The 15652-nt window shown below is 55.1% G+C and overlaps 1 protein-coding gene across 1 annotated transcript in view; it reads right to left on the reverse strand.

The window, feature by feature from the left end:
* The window catches only part of THBS2 (thrombospondin 2), a 38018-nt gene that overhangs the window by 19021 nt on the left and 3345 nt on the right, over positions 1-15652 (reverse strand). The window contains exons 2-7 of the mRNA XM_081529655.1: positions 13070-13294; positions 10990-11119; positions 7006-7367; positions 4290-4367; positions 2069-2625; positions 852-936 (exon numbers count right to left, since the gene is read on the reverse strand). Of these exons, the coding sequence (XP_081385781.1) occupies positions 852-936; positions 2069-2625; positions 4290-4341 (694 nt within the window). The 5' untranslated portion in view covers positions 4342-4367; positions 7006-7367; positions 10990-11119; positions 13070-13294. The remainder of the gene's footprint in view (positions 1-851; positions 937-2068; positions 2626-4289; positions 4368-7005; positions 7368-10989; positions 11120-13069; positions 13295-15652) is intronic.

Consider the following 15652-nt stretch of genomic DNA (forward strand, 5'->3'; position numbering starts at 1 on the left):
CACATGTTAGAACTGCCACGCGCCATGATGCAGTGATCAGGTTCCGGGCTCTGAATCCTCAGCCCTGAGTTCCCACCTTAGGGACAAGGGCTGGGTCGAAAAGCTGTGTCACAGACATCAAACCCTGTATCCTTCCACATGGATCCATAAAGTGACAATTTATATTTGTGTACAGTTGACATAAAGAAGCCTTCTGACAAGGTGAATCAGAAGATGGCGCCATGTGGCAGATGAGAGCCTCCTCTGTGGGGCTCAGCCCAGGTAGGGGCAGTTAACAGGCCCTCTTAGTCCCCACCCTCTTCATTTGTAAAATGAGGAAAGCAGATGAGCCCAATTCAGAGGGCTTTGAAGGTGAAATGTTATGTTGCATTCAAAAAGCCCAGCATAGTGACCTTCAAATATCAAATACTCAAGACAAGGTTGATTATAAATTCAAAATGCAATTAACAGTGTGGGATTATGTCAAAGGTTCAAGTGGCCCATTTTCATATAAGGCGGTATCACCAGCTGTGACTAGTATAAAGCTTCCCATAAACCAAGCTTGACAAAGCTATGGAGTCATCTTATGAAGAAGATCTTCATACATCAGTAGACTGGCATCGCTGCATATGTTTAAAATCATGTTAAAATGCCAAGGATGTCTTTGGCATGTAAAATGGATTATATCGAATAATTAAAATGCATTCACAGCTAATCCTTCAAGCAATGTACTGTTTTCAGATGTCAACACATCCAAGCTGACCAGCCACCTTGGCAAGGCCAGGATGGCACCGTATTCCAACATGTCCGCTTACCTTCCACGGCCCTCCCCACAGGAGGTGGACCCACCGCAGTGGGACCCAGGCACCTACCTCCCTGGCTCTGCTGACAACCTTTCTTGCTCAGAAGATCCTCAACAGAGTTTTCAAAGACTAAGTAGACGTTCTGCAGCAAACCCTGAGACACGTACAAGGAGAGAAACACAAGCGGGTAAACAGCAGACATCTGAGGACACACTAAGCGATATCTCCAAGGTACAAGACGCAATTTAAAGCAGTGAGAATGTTTTCTTCTGTGCTCTTATTCTCAGCAGGTTTGAAATCTTGTTAACGGGTTATCTGTGTATGTGACTTCGAAGCTTCGTGTGAGGCCAGAGGCAGGTGTGGGTTTGACTGCAGAAGGGAGAGCGTTTGAGAGAAGGTGGAGACAGGCTTGGGGGACAGAGCATGGGGGCCACACTCTCGGCTGGGGACCTTGAGGGTGAGCAGCACTCTCCCGCGCGGCCGTGGGTCACCGGAACGTGCCCTGCTCTGCCTGTCCACGGAACAGACCGCTCACCTATGAGACCAGGCGGTCCACCCCGCGACAGTGAGGGACTCGTCCCACTGGGCTGAGGGCTTCCTGACGGCTGCCAGAGAGCACACAGGGCACCTCTAGGCCTCTTACTGAAATAGCTGAGTCTGAACATACATTTATTTCCAAAACGCACGCACACCTGGAGAACAGTCGCTAACCCTCTGCTGCAGTTTCTAAACACTTGCATTTAGAAAACTTCCTCTTGCAAACACATTTTACCTGAGATGAACGTGGAACCACTCCCTCATAAATCAACAGCCCTTTCCTTAGGAAACATGGTTAATTTTCCCTCCTGCCAGCCTGTCATGTCAGGACTGAACGGAATCTGGGGACTCTGGGAGACATCTGAATGGAGCTGATATCTCGATGATCAAATCGATGTTCAGTCCGGAGATCGGTGACCATTTGTGCAGCTAAGAGAGGTGCCTGTGTCTGCTGCTCTGCTGGTTCCTGGGTCAGAGTGTGTGTGCACGTGAGTGCCTGTGTGTGCACGTGAATGCCTGTGTGTGCACGTGTGCACATGTATGCACGTGTGTGTGGTGTGTACACATGTGTACAGTGTGTGCAGGTGTGTGCGTGTGTGCAGTGTGCGTGTGCACAGTGTGTGCACGTGACGCATGTGCCAGCCGGTGTGCGTGGGTGCTCCTTGCGTGCTCGCGTGCCCGTGTGCACCCCTGCAAGCCGATCCCGCCCCTCCCAGGCCAGGCCCAGTGGGAGTGTCCTCAGGACTTACCCGGAAGTGGCTCTCACGCGCTGCGCCCTTGGCCACGTACATCCGGCTCCTCTCGGTCTGCAGGTGCTCATAGAAGGGCTCGTCCAGCGCGAAGCTGTCCATCAGGTCGCAGCCCACATACAGGCTGTAGGTCTCTCCAGTCACCTGCACGGTGACGTTCTTCCACTGGGAGTCAGCCAGGCCCACGTCCTCCAGGGAGATGACGTGCTGGGTGCCGTCCACCCAGTAGGTGAGGTCCAGGGTGTCCGCGGGGCCGTTGGACACGATCTCGAACTGCCTGTGCGCGGCGCCCGGGCCCTCCAGCGCCAGCAGGGTGCCCCGGGACCGGCGGTCCTGCTTCAGGCTGGCCGTCAGGAAGAAGCCCTCCCTGCGCCGCATGGCCTCGGCGATCCGGCTCAGGTGCTCCGCGCTCACCGGCGGGATGTAGTCGAAGCGGACGAAACGGTAGGCGGGCACGCTGGGGTCTGGACCCCGGAACTGCTTGGCCCCAATGGTCTTGCGGTTGATGTTGCTGATGCTGAAGAGGTCGAAGGCGGTGTCCTCGTCCTGGTCTCCAGCTGCTCGGGGAGCAGGGCACGGAGGTCAAGGGCGCGGGGCACAGGGCCCTCCTCTGGGGCGCCACGCGGGCTGGCACGCGGCCCCTGCGAGGCCCGAGAGCCCGCCCCTACTTGCTCACCTGGGCGCTGCCTGACACCCCCTCCCCGGCCGGCAACGACCACAGCCCCAGCTCGCCCGTGAGCGGCTCTCTGTGCGGACCAGAGGACGAGCCTTCACGGAGAAAGGGAGTGGCGTCCGGTCCCCACTCTCCGCCTCCCTGACAAGGGCCCTGAGCGCCGTCTTTGATCCCCACTTGAGCTGGGTTCAGGGGAGGCCCTGCCCCTCCCACCCGAGTGCCCAGGAAAGCTGCCGGCAGGTGCACGACTGGGGAGCGGCTACCTTCGACGTCGCTTTCCTAGAGACATAATCTGAGCCGAACTCCTACCGTGCGGACCCTGTATTTCTCAGAAATGCATCCTGCCTCTCGGGGCTCACACTCCAGGAGGGGTCTGAGAGACCATGAGCCTCAAGGCCACAAGCGCATGGTTTTAACCCACGGTCCAAATACTGGAAAGAGAGGTTGTCCGCCCTCACCAGCATCATAACACTTTAAATCATTCGAAATAATTTTCTGAACAGAAAGTCTAAACAAAGCATAACTTTTATCTAATACTTGGCAAACTGACGCATTAGATCACACGGTGTTGTTGACTAACCCTAACCCTGACCCTGACCCTGACCCTGACCCTGACCCTGACCCTGACCCTAACCCTAACCCTGACCCCTAACCCTAACCCTAACCCTAACCCCTAACCCTGACCCTGACCCTGACCCTGACCCTGACCCTGACCCTAACCCCTAACCCTAACCCTAACCCTAACCCTAACCCTGCAATAGGTCTATTTGGCCACATGTCAGAAATGCTTAAAATCATTAAAGACTTTGACTCTTCAATTTTACTCTGGTAAGTTATCCTAAATACGTAATCACAAATGCAAGGATATATGTATTCACAACAGTATTCCCTGTGGTGTCATTTATAGTCGTGTTAATGGGTAATGTAGATGGGAATGGCCTAAAAATACAGAGGGGTACCTTCTAATGGAACATTACAGTCATTAAAAATCGTGTTGTAAGAAAATAAACACATGAAAAATTATTTCGATGTTTTTAAGTGTAAAAATGTGGGAAGGATAGAAGCTGTAAAACACCAAATACTTCAGTACGTTGTAAATATCACATACAGAGAAAAGGCAGGGACTGCCCTGGAGCTCCAGGGTTCACAGCTCTGCACTTCCAGTGCTGGAGCCACAGGTTTGATCCCTGGTTGGGGAACTGACATCCCACATGCACGACAGCAACAAAAGCTAAATAAACAGGTTTTTTTTTAAATCCAATTTAAAACAGAAAGAAAAAAGACAAAACTTTTGCGCCCAGCAAAAGACTGCATCTACGGGTGGGAGGGTATTTTTCTCTAATACCACAATTTTCCTATTGTATGGACTCAGAAGTCAGTGAAGATTTATTTTAAACTAAGGTCCTAAGGGGTGAGGTGCTCCAGCTAGGCCTCCACTTTATCCACCCTTATCCAGCAGGTGAACCTTGTCCTGAGGATCCAGGTCACCTGAGGGCATCCACACTCACCCTGAGTGCTGGACCAGAACACCCAGGGGTCCACACTCACCTTGAGCACTGAACCAGGCCCACAGGGCAAGCAGCAGCAGCGGCCGCAGCATCCTGCTGCGTCTTCCCAGCCAAACCCCTGCAGATAAATCAGATCCTGTTACTTAAGAAAACATAACCACAGCTTCTAATTTGGATTGGAAGTTTTACCCATATGATCATTTGAAAACAGTTTGTGTATAAAAATCAGAAACAAATGGATTTGTGGTCAAAGCTAGATAGAAAATATGCTTTTCAAATGAGTTTTTCTAACTAAAAGTGGTATTCATTGGACTAGCATTTGTCGACAAGCACTGTACTAATGATGTCCTAAGCATTCATATTATTTAATCCTCATAATGACCTAGGAGACAGATATGATCATTATCATGTCCATTTTACAGATGGGGAAGTGGAGGCTCAAACAAGTTAAGTGCTTGCCCAGAACCAGAACATAAACCCAAGAAGTTCGAATTTAGAAAAATATCAGCCTGGGGAAAATAGCCTACAAAGACATTTTGCATAAATAGCCAAAAAAAGTTGTACATGATTTAATTAAAGAGAATAAATAGTAACTGTATATGAGTTAGAAGTAAACCTAGTTTGCTGGACCATAACTGCTAAGAAAATAGCCTTCTACTTAGTAATCATTTTTGCTTTGCTTTTCTATTTTCTTGAGGCCTGTTTTTCCATTCTTGAGGATTCTCAGTTGGCAGGCTCAGCAGACACTGGCCCAGAAGTTAGAGCCTGGCCGGGAGCCCGCTCCAGGGTTAACCCCTGCTCGGCTTCCCCGCATCCGGGCTTCAGCCTCCTTGCCTCCCCTGAGCACAGGCCTCAAGGCCCTTCCAGCGACACTCGGCGTTCCACAGAGGTGAAGCCAATCCGAGACCCTAATCCTCTTTGTTTAGGGCTTCAAGGGTCCTGAGCTTCTCGGTGAGAGAGAAACCCATGGAGGAGCCTCTCCAGAAGGAGTGCCTTTCCCCGAGAGGGGAACCGTCGCCTGGGGAGCGGGCTCCAAGCAGGACTCTCCTGTCCCCGCAGGCTGCAGACACCTGCCTTCAGCCCGGCCACAGCAAGTGCAGGCCTTGGCTGTGTTCCCCCTGCACCCCCAGGCAGCGGGTGGGCCCCACGGGCAAGGCGGGCGGCTCAGAGCTGCGTGCCAGCATCAGCGTGCCTCCCAGGGAAGCGTCCTCGAATCCAGTCCCAGGCGCCCCTTCTGTGGAATGAGGACCCGTCGTTTAAATCACCCACTCGCAGGGTGAGTGTAGGAAATGAGCCAAGCAAGTCAGTGTTTGTAAAGGCCTCTGAGGCGCAGCCCAGTGGGAGACAGAGAGGCTGCCGTTAGCAGGACTCTTCCGAGGACTGAGTCACACGGCGAACCTCCTGAGGGACTCAGAATGGCGCTGGCACTCCGTGAGTCCCACACAGGTGATTTCAGAGTAAGCGGGGGGCAGGCATCCCTCTGTCCCTTACAGACAGACAGCGGGACCACTGCCTCCAGCGGCAAGCTCCGGCCGAATTACAGAGTCCAACGTCCTGGGGGCTCAGCTTCCCGTCAGTCTCGAGGACGCACACGGAACTCCGTCAGGAACAAAAGCAAACCCTCTGGTGCTGAGACAGACGAGTCGGCATTCTGCCATCTGCCACACGGGCCTGGGGGCCCATGCCATCTCAGGGGTCACCCAGCAGGAAAAACCCACCAGGGTGGCAGCCGGGGCTCCAGCCTTCACTGGTCCCGTGTTGTCAAAAGGCAGCACACACCTATCACATGACACGCGCTGGGGACACCACACGCTCTGCGGACACCACACGCTCTGGGGACACATGCTCCCATGTTGGACACCTCGCTTCACACATTTAGGGCTTAAGGGTACAGCTTTCTCCAAAAGAAAGCTGTCTGCAACAGCATGTCGTTAGAACTTTTACAGTTACACCTAATTACAGTAGAACTTTCACAAAGATCTGCAAAGATCTTTTACAATTCTTCTTATACCAACAATCTGTGCAAACATAACTTTACTGAGAAATACGACCTTCCAATGGTCAAGAACGAGGTGGTTCAACAGAGCCCCTCACTGTCCTCAGCCTCCCCCCTGCAAGGGAGCCTGACCCCCCCCCTCACAGAAGTTAGGCTAATTTGCTAATTCCCCTCGCCTTTTCATCTGCAAATTACCCCCCAAACTTGTAAGAACAGCTGGAGTCCCTGGGCAGTCAGAGCACTCTTCACTTACTTACTAAATGCCATTCATTAGGAACTTTGAGAAACACTGGTCAGCTATGAAACCTGTTTAGCATGCGTCTTTATAACTTCTCATTATTTTTTCACATCCTCAGGCACAACTTCTAGTTTCTTCCTCACGGCTGCCCCCCAGTAACAGACTTCATGTGGAAGCATCCTATTCAGGGGCTGAAACAAGCCTCTGCCCAGGATTCCAGGCAGGTACCTTCACGAAAGCCCCAGGGGTCCTCAGGCGATGGGCAAGCCGGCGAGGTCACAGCATCCTCCCTGCAGATAAGACGCTGAAAGGGAGCTCACCTACCCCACCTCTGCCGCTGAGCAGCAGGAGGCCGAGGCAAAGACCTGTTTCTATTTAGGTGCCAACAGGCAAGCCCCCTCCCTGCTTCAAAACTAGTTTGCACTTTCTCCCTCTCCCCTCTTAGAATTAAAAAAAAAGAGAGACTTTTCTGAAAAGTAAACTACAGCGCAATGATTTGGTAAATGGAGAAGCCGCTCTTACCTGGTGTGGAAACCCTGCAGGAATGACTGGCTCAGAGCCGGGACAGGAAGAGACCCGACCCCGCTCTGCAGAGGAGCTGGGCTTGGATCCTCGGAGGACCGCGGCCGCCCCTTATATGCGCGGAGTCCGGTGAGGCCGGCAGTCAGATGCACGCGGAAGCGCTGGACTCGTTCCCCGGCGGGATGACATAATTCCTCCTCTGATCTCGCATTTGCTGGAGCACCTGGCATGGGGCCGGTCCGGCCCCCTCCTGCCCCCACCGGTGCCGCCCCTGCTCTGGCCGCAGCTGGGGGACCACGGGGGTGGAGCCGGAGGAGCCGGGGAAGACGGACTTTTCCTGCCTTCTCGCAGGAAATACAATGCTATAAATAAAACCAGCAAGATTGGCTGGAGCGCTCCTTTTTGCTGAAGAGAGAGAATTCAAGTTGTAGACTTCCAATCTGGTTCGCATTACCCAAAGTGAGAACGGTCTCTCTCAACCGAGGAAAAAGCCATCAGCAAAAAGCAAAAGAATCGGTGGGTGGAAATGTTCAGTATATGTATTGATGAAGCTATATGGATGAATTCATTTATCATGTGCAGAAAGTGTGATATTTAATCTAAAAGGACATCAATGCATCAGTTGGATGACTGAGAAACAGGATCGGGTGGATTTATTTTCATGCAGATCCTGCTTCATGCCCAGCCTGGACCCCATAGGGTGGCCTCTCCCTGGGAACACCCCGTGTGAGACCAAGAACCGCCCCCCTGCACAGACTTTCCCGGCAGCAGGAACAACCTGTAATCAGCTTCCACAGCCTCACTTAGCCCGACAGTCCCAAGGGCAGGTTATGCAGGGGGAAGCCTCCAGAAGTAAGAATAGCAGCCGCAGTGGGCTCTCTGCCCCTCGCCAGAGCCCACAGGTCCCCCAGGGCAGGCTAGACCGTGGGCAGAGGAGGGAGTGGATGGCAGGGTCGGGGGATGGAGACAGGAGGGATGGAGGGAGGGGATGAGGCACCCCCAAAGGCCAGGCTGGGCCTTGCACAGAGGAGTGGTCCTCTGCACAGGCTGGTGCTGGCAGATGGCTCCTGAGGTGCCAGGCCATGGTGGGCAGAGCCGTGGACAAGTGAAGTCTCAACTGAAGGGCGTTAGAGGGGGTTTGCTCTGAGCCACCTTGGAATCTGAGGGAATCTGAGCAGTAATGTTGCTGAGGAGCCTGCTTCTCCACATGGGCCCTTGCTGGGTGGGGTCACAGAGGGGCCACAGGCGCACACAGTCTAGCCCTGCCAAGGTCCAGCCCAGACATCCACGGGGCGTGGGGGGCGGAGAGGGGCAGGGAGGGGGCTTGTGACTGAGGAGGCAGCGTTTGTTACCTTGCTCACTGCTAGTACTTTCTGAAAGCATTTGTTTATGGCAACTGTTCACTTATCACCAGGTAGACAATGTCAATTTCTGGTGTGCAGAGAAAGAGGAAACTTAACTCAAAGAACATATGTGTTGGGGGGGGAGGGAGGTGTGTGTGTGTGTGTGTGGGTGTGTGTTAGTCATGGCCGACTCTTTGTGACCCCATGGACTGCAGCCCACCAGGCTCCTCTGTCCATGGGATTCTCCAGGCAAGAATACTGGAGTGGGATCCCTTCTCCAGGGGATCTTCCCAACCCAGGGATCGAACCCCGGTCTCCTGCATTGCAGGCAGGTTTTTTACCATCCTGTTCAAGGTAAGATATCTTACTCTTGGTCAACTAACTGGTGGCACAGTCACATTATTTAAATTTAAAATTCTGAGCCCTATGTAACTAAGCTGATGTTATTGCAAACTCCAGAGAAGAACATCTAACCCAGTTTCCCTTAAAATCTTATTAGTGGCTAGTAGTTGATTTGCCAGTTGACCTGACTTTGCTTACAGTTTGGCTTTTCCTTGGCCAGAAGCTGGCCTCTGGCCCTCACACCCCACTTGCCGGCAGAAGGTGCCATCTGCCCTGGTGGCTCAGTTATAAAGAATCCACCCACAATGCAGGAGACTCAGGGACGCAGTTTCCGTCCTTGGGTGAGGAAGGACCCCTGGAGGAGGAAATGGCAGCCCACTCCGGTATTCTTGCCTGGGGAATCCCATGGACAGAGGAGCCTGATGGGCTACAGTCCCTGGGGTTGCACAGAGTCGGACACAACTGAGCAACTTAACAACAACAACTCCTCTGCTCAGCCGTCTGGCAGCCACTCACCCCATGGGCATTAGGACAGAAAGCCTGCTGCGCTGAGCGTCTCAGGAGCACCCGTCAGGTGAGAACAGACCACACCCAGGACAGGCCAGAGGGCTGCCTTGCTGGGGCCCCAGGGAGATGTTCCTTCCATGGAGGAGGAGGCTTCTTGAGGAGACAGGATGTGGGTGACTGGATCTTGGCCTCTGGGGAGGGCATCTGAGGTCAGGGGTGTCCCAGGAAAGGCCCAGGTGAGGGGAATTGAAGGAGGGGTCAGCCCTTCTGGGGCAGGGAGGTGACAGATGGCAGGAATGCTGGGGCCCTGCTGGGGCTGGGCTTGGTGGCTCTCCTGCATGGAGGTGGGAACCGGAGGCAGGGGTGGGCACAGGACGTCCGGGGGGCCACTCACCCTGGGACAGAGGGACGTGTGACCCAGAACCACAAAGCAAGGCCAGGTCACACAGGGAGGGCCCTGGAGCAGAGGGTCAGCTTCAGGGATAAGGAATAGGGTGCATCTGCTGGAAGGAGGAAGCAAGGGCCAGAGCAGTGCGCAGAGCCTGCACGCTGGAGGGGGAGTCACATCCAGGTGTCCGGCCGCCTGGAACCAGTGAACGTGGTCCTGTTCCGAGACCTGGTCTCTGCAGATGAGGCTGTACTAGGAGAGGGCGCTCTAAGTCCAGGGACCCAAGAGGACCACTGGGACACAGGACACCCTGGGAGGTCAGAGGCGGAGAGGGGAGGGGTGTAGCCACCCGCCAAGGGGCCCCAAGGTCACACAGCCCCAGGAGGAGCCACCCCCAGAGCCTCCAAAGAGGGCACGGCCCTGCCCACGCCTGGAGACAGTGAGAGAATTCACCTGGGCTGTCTCAGGCCCCCTGCGTGTGGCCCTTCCTTACAGCAGCCCCAGGAGACCAAAGTAGATAGATCTGGCCCGGGGGCAGGAGGGGAAGGGCGGGCAGAATGGAAGGAGCTAATAGTACAGGGGCCACGGCCAGTAACTCGAAATGCTGAGAAGCCTCGGGAAAGGGTGTCTTCCTGTCTCTGGAGCTAACTTGGGGTTTCTGCACCAGGGAAACGGGGTTGAGATCCCCGATCACTCCTGGCAGCTGCCTGTTGGGCAGTGACGTCCATTCACAGTAAACACCTGAGCATCAACCCACAGCCATGGGCTCAGGGAGGCACGGAGCGGGGGATTCACCAGAAAGGTGAGGAGTTTCCGGCACCCACCGGCCGGTGGCCTGGGAACAGGGTCTGCTCTGAGCCCGGGCTCTGTACGCTCGTGAGAACCTTCTGAGTTAAAGGGGGGACCCACGGCTTACAGAGGAGCCAACACGAAGCCCTGAGCGCCCGAGGTCTAGATGGGCTTGAGGAGGGTCAGCCCAGTGCGGACCCTGGGGAGTCTCACACCTCCCCTCCCCGGCTCTGTGCCCCTGGGTGGGCGGTGGCGGGGAGGGTGCCCGGGGGCCCGCCCCATCTTCTCAGCACCGCCCTCCCCCAGGGGGAGGTGAGGGCACCTGGGGACCGCCTCATCTTCACAGAGCCCCCCAGCCCCGCTCTGTGTCCCTGGGGGGTGGACGTGAGGGAGCCTGGGACCCTGCCGCCTTCACAGAGCCCCCCCAGGGGGAGGTGAGGGCGCCAGGGCACCGCCCCGTCTTCACAGACACTCCCGCCCCCAGCTCTGTGTCCCTGGGGTGGAGGTGAGGGCCGCCGCGCCGTCGGGGCCGCCCGAGCAGGCGCTGGTAGCCCTGGATGGGAAACGGCCGCATCTGTTTGCTCTCAGCCTCCGCCCGCTGCTGGGCTTTCTCACCCGCTGTGGGCGGAGGGTTCCGGGAACTCGCTCTGCCCTGACCGACAGCAGAGGAGAAACTGCAGCCTGCGACTCCGACTCCAGGGCGCCCGGGCTGGTCGCGGGAGGAGAAGATTCCTTTAAAAAGCTCCTGTGGATGGAGGCCAGGCAGGATGAGATCGCGGGTTATTTCCAGTCCTGGCGGGGATGCAGTAGCTGCATAGCAACTCTGGGGGCCGGACTGGGGGCGGCATATGCTGGGGGGCGTGAATGGGGCGTCCAGAGAGGGAAGCCCAGCTCCAGCCTAGACCCTCCCGGGCCCCAGCTTCCTCCCGTGTGGAGTGGGCACAGTCACAGAGCCCGCTGGGTCAGAACCGGTTCTGAGCCACCCTGGGGCTCTGTGCCCTTCCGACATCAGCAGGTGAATCGAGGGCCTTCTCTAGAGCCCCTACACTCGGGGGGTGCTTGGGAGCGGGACACGGCTCTGCCGGTCCAGGCCGGAGGGTCCAGGGACTGTAGTGACCACAGAGGCCCCAGCTCAGCTGGGGGGCGGGGGTGCAGAGGAGCTCCCATCCCTGCGCTTTCCCTGCTCTTGGGAGCTGACAAGGCCCCCGGGGCTGCAGACTCCTGTTCTGATGGGGACCACGGGGTTGCAGGGACCTGGCGCCAGCAGTGGGGGCGCCTAGGCTGGGGGCGCCACCTGCTCTGTCCAGGACTCCAGCCGGTCCGCTCCGCCTTGTCCTGCATCCCCACACCTGACATCGGCTCCAGGTGTGGGGCCTCCTCCTGGCTGGCCTCCTGGCCTCACTCATCCTATAGGGTTCTGCCTCTTCCCAGCCAGGCCCCGCCCCATCTGGCTTCAGCCTCACTCCATCTGACTTCTGTTCAAACTCACATCCGACGCAAACCCACATCCACAGCAGAGGTCCCGGCTCTCTGCCTTTCTCACCCCCGCCATGCAGGACAGCCTGCCCTCTCAGGCCGAGGCGTGAGTCACCCCGATAGTGTGTCTCCCTGGAACTCCTGCCCAGCCTCTGCAGGCCAGGAGGGCCCCACGCCCGCTGAGGCCCGTCTCTCCCGGTCTGTCCGTCCCCCTCCTCCAGCCTCTGCCGGCCCCTGGGACACGGCTCCCAGCCCCCAAGGCCTCGGCGGCACCCAGGAGTCAGCCTTCCACACAGACTACATGACAGGGAAGTGAGAGACGACGGACCACCTTCTCCAGGGACCCTGTGAGCCCAGGATGGCTCAGGGAGTGCTGGGCTCCCCAGGCGTGAGAGAGCTATCAGCTGCCTGTGTGCGGAGTCGCTGCAGTCACGTCTGACTCTTTGTGACCCCAGGGACTGTAGCCCTTCAGGCTCCTCTGTCCAGGGGATTCTCCAGGCAAGAATACTGGCATGAGTTGCCATTTCCTCCTGCAGAGGATCTTCCTGATGGAGGGGTCAAACCCACATCTCTTACCTCTCCTGCATTGGCAGGCAGGATCTTTACCCCTAGCGCCCCCTGGGAAGCCCTGGTTAGCTGTCTGCAGGGTCAGTTGCACCCTGACCCCCACGCCGTCCCCCGTAGCCAGCCTATAGAGTGCCGAGAGGGACACGGCAGACACACCCCCCAACCCCGACCCCCCCGCCACCTCCTCCCCATTGTCCTTGCTGCCCCTCCCCCTCCCACATCCTCCGGGCTCCCCTCCCCCTTTCTGGGCCCCAAGTGCTCCTTTTAGGGACCTTGAACTTGCTACCCCTTCTGCAAAATCCTTTCCCGTCGGCTGTCTGACGGCTGGTTCTTTCCGCTGGAGGAGCTCAGACCTCAGCTCCAAAGTCTCCTCCGTGCCCAGCTGACCAAGACCTCCACCAGCTCCCTGGCCTGACCCGTGTCACGTGTCTCTCAGGACCCTATTCACTCCAAGTTTGTCTTCAGATTCCTGGAGCTTGTGTCTCTTGCACTGGCCTGTGATCTCCGGGAGTTAGAAGGGGTTGGCCTCCTGCCTGCAGGGCTGTGACCCCAGCCTGGGGGAAGGGCCCCGGGGGGTTGGCTGAATGGGGCCGTGGCTGCAGGAGGGACGGGCCTCCCCTGGTAGCTCCATCCACAGTCTGCTTCTCCTCACCTTGTGCCTCAGAGGACCTCTGATGACCCAGCAGTTCACTGATGAGCATCTTTGTTCGTTTGCTAAGTCGTGTGCCTGGACCAGACCAGTCTCTGAGAATATTCTAGGTGTGAAGCTGAGACATGAAGGGACAGCAGCCTCCAAAGGACCACTTCGTACTGCGTTCCTTGCTGAGCCTGTGGGAGACTCGACTGTAGCCTGGAAACTGAGTCTCAGCCTGTGCTGCTGGGGATTGGAAAGAATCTAAAGTGGTGTGAAGGCTGCTTTTGCCGCAGAAACCCTCCATCAGCAACATGTTACCAGCCCAGGCTGCAGATCAGTCCATGGTCAGTACCACAAGGTGTTCAATGAGGAACCAAAGTTCCAGCAAGATCCCGGGGACATTCAGCTGCCCTGACAGGCGGCTGTGTATTTGGACTGTGATGAAGCAGGGGACACAGAGAGGGAGGAATAAGGAACAGAAGACAGTCTGGGGGCATCTCTTCGACTGGGCCAGGAGGCACACGGGGCATCAGTAAGGAGGCTCCTCTTCCCCAGGGCAGTGGGAGCTGGTCCACTCCAGGCCCCGAGGGAGCGTCGTCTCCTGTCCCACACGGGACAGCAGGTCTCTACTGAGGCCCCCGAAGGCGGCTGCAGCCGTCTGCTCCACCCAGAACCACCGACACAAGCTGTGCCCACCCCCCTATCTCAATGCCGAAGACCAGCCTCCACCCTCAGGAGCCTCGAGCCTTGAGGAGGAAGCATCTGCCTCGTTTCTTCCAATAAGGATCTCACACGCACATCGAAGTTGGGTGACTCCACGCAGACAGCCGGGGCTTTTGTTTCTCTCAGGCCCTAAAGACAGCCGATCTCTGATCCACTATACACAGGAAACCAGGGCCTCCCGGCCCCCAGGGCCCCACACACATGACCGTGGCAGTCGCCCTGGGCCGTGCACACCCACGGTCAGTGAAGCGCGCTGTGTCAGCATGGTGTTTCTGCGGGGTTTTCCCTGAATTTGCTTCACCTCTGGGGCATTTTGCTCAAGATGTCTTTCGGGTGAAAAGACTTCGTGCTGAGTCACTCTGCGCGGTATCCTGGGAGAACGCACACATGGCCATGAGTTTTCGCAAACAGATTCATCTGACTGACATTTGCACAATGTTTTTGTAATTAAGGAGCAGAAATCGGAGCAAAGAGACAAAAAGGGAAGATTTTCAGGCCCGTCGGCCTTGTGCCTGCTGCTCACTTGGTGTGTGCACACGTGTGCATTCATTGTTGCTGTGGAATTCAGACCGGAGGAACAGAAGAATTCAGTGGTTATAAAAGATCCTAGCTAGCATGACAGATGTAAATATGACTCCCAGAATTGAGCAAGGGTAACCTTTTGCAAAGCGCAATCACAGAAAAGAGTTTGGCAGTATCTTCTTTCTTTTCAATGTGCTTGCAAGTGAGTGACAGGAACAAATTTTACAAGATGTCTTAAGCTGAGTGACCTCGAAAGAAGGGCTCAGGGCCTTCATCTTCTACTCAGCTTTGAGTCATTTCAAAAAGTCTTTGGCAAACCTTATAAATTAGTCAGAGCCCTCTGGAGAAACAGAACCAATAGGCTGTACACATATAAAGGTTGATTATAAGGAGCTGGCTCACACGATCAGGGAGGCTGAAAAGATGTGCACCATCAAGCTGGAGGTCCCGGAAAGCTGATCGTTTAGGTCCAGTCCTCATCCAAAGGCCCGGTGCCAGGAGAAGGGAGGGTGTTTATACAGTCTGGGGGCCCAGGAAGAACTGATGCTTCACTCAAGTCCAAAGCGGGGTGGGGAAGCCAGTGTCCCTGTTCAAAGACAGTCAGGCAAGAAGAGTTCCCTCATATCCAAGGGAGCGTCAGCATTTTTGGTCTATCAAGGCCTTCAGCTGATTGGACAAGGCCCACCATGTTAGAGAGGGCAATCTGCTTTACTCAGTCTACAGATTTGAACGTTACTCTCATCCAAAAATACCTTCACAGAATAATGTTTGGCCAAATGACTGGGCTCCCCATGGACAGATGGCACAAAAAATTAGCTGTCACAACTTATATGGACAAAAATTAAAAACCAAAGGGAAAGAAAGCCAAGAGTCCTTGGATGAGTGGAATTTCACAATAGGTACAGGTTAGTAATGAGCTGTGTACAGACATGCACATCTAGAATGGGCTCACTCCTCAGTGATTATCTGGACGCTTCAGTGAATAGAATGAATCAAGTGACCTGATATTATTAAGGGAGTATAAAAGGAAATCCTTTTAATTCAAATGTTTCATCCTGAAACTGTTTCTTAAGCTGTGAATTTCATACTTTCAACTTTTGAAGCTATTGAAAAACAGAAAAAGAATCGGAAATTTTCTTTGCTTGTAAATTTGTATAAAGTATTTTATTTTCTCGCACCTAGCACAGTGAAAAGAATCCTGAGGTACAGAAATGTACATCTTTTAAACTGAATTGTTGATTCAAAAGTGAAGTTGGTGATCCAAAGTCTAGGGAAAATTGAGGAAAACAAAATAAGACTTTGGGCTATCCAATACTGAAAGCAGCTCTATAGTATAAGAGCATCGTATGAAAATAA

Source organism: Giraffa tippelskirchi, chromosome 9 (genome assembly GCF_054371585.1).
Source record: "Giraffa tippelskirchi isolate mGirTip1 chromosome 9, T2T-mGirTip1v1.2.pri, whole genome shotgun sequence".
Taxonomy (NCBI): domain Eukaryota; kingdom Metazoa; phylum Chordata; class Mammalia; order Artiodactyla; family Giraffidae; genus Giraffa; species Giraffa tippelskirchi.